At 56.6% G+C, this 10022-nt stretch overlaps 1 protein-coding gene across 1 annotated transcript; it reads right to left on the bottom strand.

Moving 5' to 3' along the window:
* Nucleotides 1-3903: 3903 nt before the first annotated feature.
* On the bottom strand, nucleotides 3904-6787 carry GAL3ST3 (galactose-3-O-sulfotransferase 3). Its single transcript, XM_007944748.2, has 2 exons — nucleotides 6663-6787; nucleotides 3904-5074 (listed from the first exon to the last, which is right to left on the bottom strand). Exons 1-2 carry the CDS (start codon nucleotides 6785-6787, stop codon nucleotides 3904-3906), a joined length of 1296 nt encoding a protein of 431 aa, XP_007942939.1.
* Nucleotides 6788-10022: the final 3235 nt, after the last annotated feature.

The raw sequence follows: 10022 nt of genomic DNA, 5'->3' as shown, positions 1-10022 counted from the left end.
TGCAGGACCCCCAGGGGTGTGTCTGGGGAGTGGCCTTGTGTACTCCTTTGGCGGAGCTGGATCTTGGGGCTCAGAGTCCTGGGTTCTGCCGGGCTCAGCCTCTCTCAGCTGGGCGGACCAGTTTCCTCTTCTATAGAATGGGAACAAGAATAACACTGGCCTCCAGGGCTGTTGTCAGAATCAGGGAAGTTAAAAATACATAAGGCACTGAGGGAGTGCTGGGCACAGAGTGCAACCAAAATAAATCCACTGCCATGGAGTCCGTTCCGACTCACAGCGCCCCTAGAGGACAGAGTAGAACTGCCTCACAGGGTTCCCAAGGCTGTCAATCTTCACAGAAGCTGGCTGGCTAAATCTCTCTCCTCCAGAGGGGCTAGAAGGTTCGCACTGCTGATCTTTTGGTTAGCAGCTGAATGCTTTAAGCACTGAGCCACCAGAGCTCCTTGGGCACACAGTAAGTGCTCCATAACTGCTTGCTGTTAGCATTAAGTGGGGTGAGCCTTGACTGGAGGGTCGGCTGCCTGGGAGTCAGGGAAGGCCCGTGAGGTCCATAGAGGTGGTTGTTAAGGGCTTCTCTGTTTTGCAGGAGAACCTAGGACAGGGGAAAGGATGTTTTAGGAAGGGTATGGCCAGAGGCCAGGACAAGGGAGAGGGAGACAGAGAGGGGCAGTGGCAGGCAGGTGCCTTCTTGGCCTGGAGGCCAGAGGACACCTGTCTTTGGATAGACAACTTATAGCGACCCCCATTGGGTTTCTTGAGGCTGTAAATCTTTACATGGACACAGACAGGATTGACAGATTGATAGTTCTTTTGCAATTCTATGTGTGATGGTGCATGGCTGTTCTTAGTTGGTGGAGCGATTTGTCTGGTTAATTCTAATAACGAATGAGACTCTGGCATGCTAATTAGTCACGTGACCCCTGAGCAGTTGGTGTCCCCCAGCTTCTTAGAGGGACAAGTGGCATTCAGCCACCTGAGATTGAGCAATTACAGGTGTGTGATGCCCTTCGATGTCTGGGGCTGCACTCACTATACTGACTGGCTTAGCGTGTGCCTACTCTACGCCGGCAGGATTGAACCCCATTCGTGATGGGGATTGGGGATTACAATTATTCCCCATGAATGAGGAATTCCCAGTAAGTGCGGGTCTTAACCTTGTGTTGATTAAGTCCCTGCCCTTTGTACAAACCTCCTGTCAGTACTACCGATTGGATGGTTTAGTGAGGCCCCCAGATTGGCCCCACTGGGGTTATTAAAAAATATATAGCTTCCCACATGGTCTAGCGTTTAGGATTCCTGGTTTTTACCCAGGAGGCCCAGGTTTGACTCCTGGTATGGGAAGGGTACTACTTTAGGAGCTCTGGTGGCGTAGTGCCTAAGGCATTTGATTGCTAACCAGAAAGCTAGTGGAACCACCAGCCATTCCTTAGAAGGAAGATTGGGCAATCTTCCATAGTGACACCATCTCAGAAACCCAAGGAGGGGCACTATGAGTTGGATCTGACTCCACGGCAGTGAGTTTTCTTTTTAAATCTTTACAGAAGATTGTCCAGTCTTCCTTCTGAGGAGTGGTTGGTGGGTTTGAACCACCAGCCTTCTGGTTAGCAGCCAAATGCCTTATCCACTATGCCACTAGAGCTCCTTTCAGTATATCATAGCCTACTGTAATTCTTCACTACTCCTTATCACCAAGACCAACTCTGGCCTTTTCATGCTACCTTTGCCTTTCTCAGAGCTCTGCTGGTCACAACAAGGTGCCCCACAAACAGCCCCTCTGCCAGCCTGGAGTGTCACACGACCTGCCAACCTGCCACCGCAACCCCCATTGCCCAAACAGGTCAGCCATTGTCTCCGTGAAAAACAAGGCAAAGGCAGGCCAGGAGCAGTGTCTCGGTTTCTTCATTTTGCATTCTTTTGGGGCAAAGGTCCTGGGACTCAGTCTAGCGTGGGGCATGTGAGCCTCTGCACAGCATTTCAGGGCACAGACTCGAAGCTGCACTGTCTGGGCTCAGACCCTAACGGCCACCTTCGAGTGGCGTGACCCTGAGCTGCAGCTCCCTCACCTATCAAGTGGCCCCCGTCTTACGGGTGCATATACAGCCCTTTGCATAGTGGCTGCCAAACAGTGGACCATGTGAACAAGCAATGTCTTCATTCCTTGTCCAGATGTGTATCACATCTGGGTAGTTCTGAAAATATCAGGAAAGCCTTGATCCTCTGCCGATCTCCCACGGAAGGTTCCACAATGTACAAAGGTACCTGGGTGTGTAAGCGGGATTTGTGGGAGGGACCCGTCTTCAGGTGACTCACAGATGTCTTCTCCTTGTAGGGCAGGCAGGCCAGTGGTAGTGACTGAAAAAAACCCTGTTGCCAGTCAAGTGAATTCTGACTCATAGGGACCCTATAGGACAGAGCAGACCTGCCCCACAGGATGGCCTAGCTGCCAATCTTTACAGAAGCAAAGCCCAAACCAAACCCACTGCTATGGAGTCAATTCCGACCCACAGCACCCTTAGAGGACAGAGTGGAACTGCCCCACAGTTTCCAAGGCTGTCATCTTGTGGAAGCTGATTGCCTCATCTTTCTCCCATGGAGTGGCTGGAGGGCTTGAGCTGCTGACCTTTGGGCTAGTAGCCGAGTGCTTAACCACCGCACCACTAGGGCTCTCTTCATCGATCTGTTGTTGTTGCTGTTGTAATGTGCCGTCGAGTCGCCCCGACTCATAGTGACCCCTCCTTGGGTTTCCGAGGCAGTATCACTACAGAAGTAGGATTGCCCAACCTTCCTACCTTCCGAGGAGTGGCTGGTGGGTTTGAACAGCCAACTTTTTGGTTAGCAGTCAAGTGCTTTAGCCACTATGCTACCAGAGCTCCTCTACAGGAAGTGAAATTCTGAGTTAAGCCCCTCCTTGGCTGAAAATGATCCTTGTCCCCGCCTTCTCACTGGCCAAGGACAGTTTTGTTCTAATCCCCTCCCTCTGGTTTGGTGACATGCCTTGCTCCTGTTTCAGCATTCCTTTTGAGCTCCATGGGGTAAGGGTCCTATCTGCCTTGTTGACCTGTGTCCCTACTTTACAAAGACCATGCTGGATAAATCTGGCTGAAGTCAATGAAAAGGCGGCCATTCCTTCACTAGAGGAGGGTGGAGGTGGCCTGTCTGTGTGGTGATCAAAGGGCTGCTGAGGGCTGTGGGCCTCTGGGAGCAGCGGGAGAGCTTGATGGGGCGCTGCCCCTGTCCTCAGCACAGCCACAGATTTCTCGGCACCTGCCTTTCCGCGGCTGACACACAACTTGCACATTTCCAAAGTATTTTATTACAAAAGGAAAAACCAACCAAACAAAAAGTCCAACCCAAGAACACTTGCTTCTGCGGATCTGGAAGCAGCTCAGGTCTGTGGGGAAGGTAGAATCTGGAAGACAATGAGGGCCCCTGGAACCCTGGAGGAAGGGCAAGAGCCAGGGAGGTTGATGGCTAGGGCAGTGTTCCCCAGGGCTCAGTCCCTCTCTGGGGCCCGGGCTCCTCCATTCGGAAAAGCCAGGCTAAAGGTGAGGTTCAGCATCCCCTTCCAAGGTGCGGGTAGGACCCGGATTAGGGCAGAGTGCAGACCCCAGAAAAAGGCAGGGTGGGCAGTTCTGGACAGGCCTCAGACCTCTTGTCCAAGTCACCAACCATTTGGGAAGGAGGGAGTGGCCCGGGGCTCGATCGGGCCTATCAGCACCCTCCCCAAAGGCGGGGATCAGCCCACCCCAGGGAGATGGGCCAGTATGCGAGGCGACCCCCAAATTCGGCACGGGGATCAAGGCCCTCGTGAAGAAAGGGCTGTGATGGGGCAGGGGCCGAGGCAGCTCCAGGCTGGCTCCTGGGAGAGCAGGGCAGGCCCCAGGCTTCGGAGGCAGGCAGAGGTCAGGGGCCCTGGGGGACACGGGGCAGCGCTCGGATGGGCCGAGGCGGGGGGTTGTCCAGCACGGGCTCGGGTCGAGCCCGCACGCCGCCCCGGCGCTTCTGTTTGCGCAGCAGATAGTTGGAGTACTGGACTTCGGGCATGGCCAACTTGAGGCAGGCCTCGGTAGCAGCGCCGGCGCCGCCGCTGGGCAGGTCGTAGCCCATGATGTCTACCTTGCGGCTAGGCTGCCACGGCTGCAGCTGCTTGGTGCGGATCTGCGCAGCGGGCCGAAGCACCGGCTCCGCCCCGAAGCAGCGTCGAAGCAAGCGCTCCCGGGCCGCGCGCAACTCGCGCGCCTCGCGCTCTACGCACGCGCGGCCGGCGCTCGCCACTCGGCGCCAGAAGGTGGCGTTGAAGTGGTCGTAGAGGCTGGCGTCCAGCGCGTTCCAGGTGCGCGCGGCCCGCGCCAGCGCTGCGGGAATGGCGGCCAGGCGCGAGCTGGCGGCGCGTGCGTTGAGCTTGGCGTACAGCACGTCGTCCAGGTCCCAGGCCAGAAGGCGCCGTAGCAGCACGAGCGACTCGTCAAAGTACTCGGCGATCATGACGAGCGAGAAAACCTCCTCCACCTGGCGGATAAGCCCCGCGAGGTAGTCGGCATCGTCGCGCGGGCTGCGCTCGTTGTCGCCGCCCAGATCGTAGGCCAGCGTGTTGTGCGCGAACATGGCGAAGTGCTCGCCGGCGCGGTAGTAGGCTTCGGGCGCGCGAAGGAAGGCCTCAAGTGATGCGTTGGGCACGCGCCGGAAGGCTGGGCAGTACTGGTTGTAGTAGCTGAAGAGCGACTCGAACATGGCTGCCGGCTCGCGCAGAATGGTGACGTAGACGGTGCCTGGTGGCATGAGGCGCGCGAGCTCTGCGCGGTCGAAGCGCAAGTGGCTGGCCAGCATGTGCGGCGGCCGCGTGGCTGGGTGCACGAAATGAGCCGAGAAGTTGCGCGGGTAGCAGAATTGGTGCTCGCAGCTCGGGTGCGGCAGGGCCACCGTCAGGTTGTGGCGCTCGGCAAAACGGAACAGAATGTTCTGTACCGTGGTGCCCGCTGTCTTGTGTGTCTTCAGGAAGGCCACGGTCATGTGCTTGGGGCGCGGTGGTGACTCTCGCAGTGGCGGGCAGCTCAGGGGGAACAACTTGGGGTACCTGCAGGGCCCAGGGGGGTGTGCTGAGAGGAGGGTGTGAAAGGGGTGCAGCTTCACCTCTACCCCTCCCCAAGTATGGGGCATGTGACACTGGCCCGTCTTGGGCTTTACCCATAGAACAGTTGAGGGGTATGGCAGGCAGCCATAAAATAAGCCCCTAAGATCCCTAGCTGGCCTCTTGGTATTCACACCCTTCTGTAATCCCCTTCCCTTGAGTGTGGGCTGGACTTCTAAGGAGTAGCATAGGGCAGAGGTCATTTTCCTTGTAAAAAAAACTATGGTGTCTCTCTCTCCAGGATAGATCATACTGGGGCAAGCATGCTTGTCAGTGAATGTGGAAGCAGAGCCCTACCAGTCAAGCCTTCGCATGAGACTGTATCCCCAGCAGCCAGCTCCAACTTCCTGAAAGACCCTGAACACCAACCAAGCCGCCACTGGGGTCCTGACCCACAGAGACTGTGAGACAGTAAGTGTTTGCTGTTTTCAGCTGCTGTGTTTTGGGGGTGATTTATTAATATTTATTTATTTATTAGCATATTAATTTATTAATATTTATTTATTAATTATTCTTTATTTCTACATCAGGGACAAAGGCCCTTGCAGATCCTCGAAGAATCTCCCTTTACAGGTGTCAAAATCGAGGGCCAGGAGGCCAAGAGAAACAACTCTGATAGAGCAGCCTGCCCCTCCTGCTCTGTCTTCTGGCCGGGTTTTACTCCTGCACCTGTAGGTGGGTGGCGCTGGGCTTTGAGGCAACCCCTTTGTTAGGATTCTGTTAAGGCCTCTGGAGCCTCATTCATTCATTCAACAGATACTTGTGGAGCATTTACTGTGTGTCAGGCACTGTTCAAAGCCTATGAGATAACACTGCTGTGCAAAACAAGGAGTAATCCTAGCTCCGGTGAGGCTTTCCTTATTTATTCCAGAAACAAGGGTGTTTGGGTTGACAGGTGACTTGTAAGGTCCTTTTAGCCTCTTAGCCTCAGCCCAGCAATTCATCTGGTCAGGGGAGCCTGGGCCCATTCACACCACCCTCAGGGGCAGCGGAAACAGAAATGCTGGGAGGAGCCAGGTGCTAGGATTGGTTGGGTTCATACAATGAGTCAGGAGCGGGGCCAGGGGTCCCCATTAGTTATCACCGGGTATCCTGCATCAGGGTGACTAGCCTGGGTCACATGTGTCATCATTCCCTTTATGGATGAGGAAACCAGGGCTCAGAAGTGAGGTGGTGTGCCTAGCACGGTGACAGCAAGGCTTTCACTCTGAGACGGGTGAGCGAGGGGCGCACACAGCGTGTAGGGGATGTGGCTCAGCGGGTAGCGTCCTGCTGTGTTCTAGCCCCGGCTGTCACTAATGAGCTTTATGACTCTGGGCAAGTCATTCACCCCTTGCATTGATGACCACTTCTGCCCAGAGGGGTTGTGTTGCCTTAAAGAGAATGTCTTTCAGAATCGAGGGAACGAGCAAAGCCCCGTAGAGGAGGAATCTTCTGGCAGGTGGAAGGAACCGGAAGTAGAACTCCCAGTCTGGTCCTAACCCAGATGCCCAGCCCCTGGGGAACCGCCCTCCCCAAGGCCCCGCCCCCTTACCAGCTGAGCTGCGCCCCCTGGTGGATGAGGAGGCTTATGGTGCTGCACCCTAGCACCAGCAGCAGGATTTTCCTGCGGCTCATGGTCTTGGTGGCCTGCTGCAGGCGCTGGAGGATGGGCGGCATGGTGGATGCCCAGCCCTGGACCAGCCGGGGCTCGCTATCCAGCACTCATGGGGGCTCCTGGGGCTCTGGTAGCAGGGCCAGCGTTCCCTGAGAGGCCTGGCAGGAGAAGGAGACAGACAGGTTTGCGGTGGCAGAGATGGGCTCTGGGCCCCGTCAGGCCTGCTGAGAAGGAGCGCTCCAAAGGGCTGGGAGGAGGGAGGTGAGCCGAGAGGCCAGGGAAGATCAGATTCCTGCCTCCCATTACCAAGACCCTATCTCCTCATTGCTCCAGATAACCCAGACTTGGGTGGAATTACAGGGTCTGGGGTGTGGCCAGCCCTTCAGGCTCTGGCCACTGCCTCTCTTGAGCCCCACCCCTGCCTTTCTACATGCCCCTGATTCGTCTTTGTCTCACGCCATCTGTATTTGTTCCCCCGCACACTTGCTCGGCACTAGGGCCTGGCTCCCTCAGCACCAAAGTCTCCACTCACCGCTTCCCCTCTTCCAGGACACCTTGCCTGATTGTTTCAGCTGAAAGTTGGTCTCGTCTCCCCAGAGAGACACAGACCAGGCCTTCACCTTTCCAAGTCTCTGACATAGAGGAGGGATCGGTACTACAGGCTTACCAAATGGACGATACTAAAACCCAAATAGCTCTGGTAGCATAGTGCCTAAGTCAAACCCACCAGCCACTCCTCGGAAGGAAGGTTGGGCAATCCTACTTCCGTAGTGATACTGCCTCGGAAACCCAAGGAGGGGTTGCTATGAGTCGGGGCCGACTCCACGGCAAACAACAACAACAACAACAAAACCCAAATAACCCAAACTCACTGCCGTCGAGTCGATGTGACTCAGAGCAACCCCTCTTTGGGTGTCTGAGGCTGTATCTTTACAGAAGTAGATTGTCCAGTCTTCCTTCTGAGGAGTGGTTGGTGGCTTTGAACTGTCAGCCTTCTAGTTAGCAGTCAGATGCCTTAGGCACTATGTCACCAGAGCTCCTGCTATGTCATACGCCATCCCATTTAACCCTCACCACACCCCAATGCAGGTTTTATTCCCATTTTACAGATGAGATGAGGCTTTACAAGATGATGACAGTTGTCCAAGCTCACACAGCTGGTATTAGCAGAGCCAGGATTCAGACCATGCTTTTTTTGGCTCCAAAGTCCATGTCCTTTGACACTGTTGTTGTTAGGTGCCGTCAAGTTGGCTCCGACTCACAGCGACCCTATGTACAATAGAACCAAACACTGCCTGGTCCTGTGCCAGCCTCACAGTCCTTGCTATACCTGAGCCTGTCGTTGCAGCCACTGTTTCGATCCATCTCGTTGAGGGCCTTCCCCTTTTTGTTGACCCTCCACCTTACCAAGCATGATATCCTTTCTCCAGGGAATGGTCCTTTCTGACAACATGACACGGGGCTGCTGTTTCCATAGGTAACTGGTTGCCCTGTCCCATCCCTGCCCTAGATGCTGGCCTTTCTGTGCTCTGAGTTCTCCTAGCTAGATCCCTGCTCCAAAGGCCTGAGGCCACACGTCCAGGAGTGAAAGAAGAGGCCTGAGCTCTGGAACCTAGCTGGAGTCCATGCCCAGACACCTGACACCCGGGCCACCCTACTAGCTGGCTCTACAGTGAAGTGTGTGGCCAAGGCAATGGACGGCAGCCGGGCAGGGGCAGGGACGGGTGGAGGTGGCTCCTGCTTGTCGCCCAGCAGAGACTGCCCAGGGGAAGCCAGGCCCCCATCCTGGATGAGTGGCAGCCGGGAGAGGCGGGGGCCAGGCACCTGTCTCCGTGCGATGCCTCAGCTCCGGGGCAGCCCAGCCCTCGGCAGCTCCAGTGGGAAGTCAGCTTAAGCAGCGATGCCTGTACCCAGGCCAGGGTGGGGTCTCCATCGCGGGGCTGGGGGCTCCAGGCTCACGTTCAACCTCGGCCTTAGCACACACTCTTCTCCAAAGGGGAGGAGGAGCCTGGAACCTTATGGGCGTGAGCATGTGTATGGAACTAGGGCACCTGGGTCCCAGGGGGGTGGAGTAATGTGAAAACCCTTTTGACCGTCACCTTCTCCTGGCACCCTGCCTTGACCTCCAGTCCCTCTTCTTTGCAGCCCCCTCTCCCTTTAATCCTGGATTACATTGAAACCTGTTTGGGTGGAAAGATGTCCTGGTTCCGCCTTTCCTTCCTCTCTGGGCCCATCACCTGGTTTCCTCCAGCTAGCCGCCGACTTAATCCTCCTAGAGCCCAAGGGAGGTGAGGGTCTAGCCGCAGAGGGCAACCAAGGGCAGAGAAAGCCCAAGGCCTTCGTCTCTTGGAGGATTGCTAAGGCAGAGAAGCAGCTGGCTCTGCCTGGTGGGGTGGCCTGGAGCAAGTGGGGGCCCTTAGCCCGGCCAGGCTGGGAGACAGAGGCCCTCCCTTCCTTGTCACTCACCCTCCATAGGGGCTCAGTGCCTAGACCAGAGTTTCCCAAGGGGCAAGATGGGGGGCAAGCCCAGTCTCCTCCTTGATCAGCTTGCTGGACCACTCATGTCTCAGAGGAGCTAGGCCAGCCATGGTGGCCAAGGCTGAAGTGGGCTGGGCCTTCCCTGGGGAGGAGATTCAAACAGACTACATAGAGAACACAGAGGAGGGGACAGGGGCTTGTGCCCCCTCGCCCCACTCCTGGACCTCTCCTCACTCCCGTGTGGGACCTCGACTCCTCTGTGTGGCTCCGGCCCGCTGAGAGCTGGCATCTCAACACTGAAGTTTCCTGGCCTCCAGCTTCTGCCTGGCCACCAGCAATGACAGGATCCTTATCACCTTCAGACGCACCCTGGGCCAGCTCTGGGCAGCCTTGGCTGTTGGGAAGTTCTTTCTGGGACAGCCGGGATCAGCCTGCCCCTGGTGGTGCACCCCTCACCCCTTCCCACCCCCCACCCTGCGCTGGTGCTGGTGCACCCCTCATTGGCCACACGGAGCAGACCTGTTTCCCCAGGACAGACGCTCAGGTATTTGAAGGCAGTAACCCTGTCTCCCCGGGGTGGGCAGTCAGCCAGGATCAACATTCCGGGTCCTGAGAAAGGGTGCTGCTTGGCCAGTGGAGGAGGTCCTCCTTCCCGGCAAGTTCACTCCCAGCTGCCCCTTTGGAGAACGCTGGCTGCGGGAGGGGTGCTGGGTTTTCCCTCCAGCCTCCAGGCTGGTGAGGGGTGGGTGGTGGCCAGCGCCAAAGAAACAGACCTGGCCCAGCCCCTCATATGCCTTCAGCGACAGCCCCCCCCCACCC

This window comes from Orycteropus afer, unplaced genomic scaffold, assembly GCF_000298275.1.
Source record: "Orycteropus afer afer isolate SDZICR_OR568_19922 unplaced genomic scaffold, OryAfe1.0 scaffold00130, whole genome shotgun sequence".
Classification (NCBI taxonomy): domain Eukaryota; kingdom Metazoa; phylum Chordata; class Mammalia; order Tubulidentata; family Orycteropodidae; genus Orycteropus; species Orycteropus afer.
The sequence above is the reverse complement of the archived record's forward strand: the minus strand, read 5'-3'. Positions and strand labels throughout refer to the sequence as shown.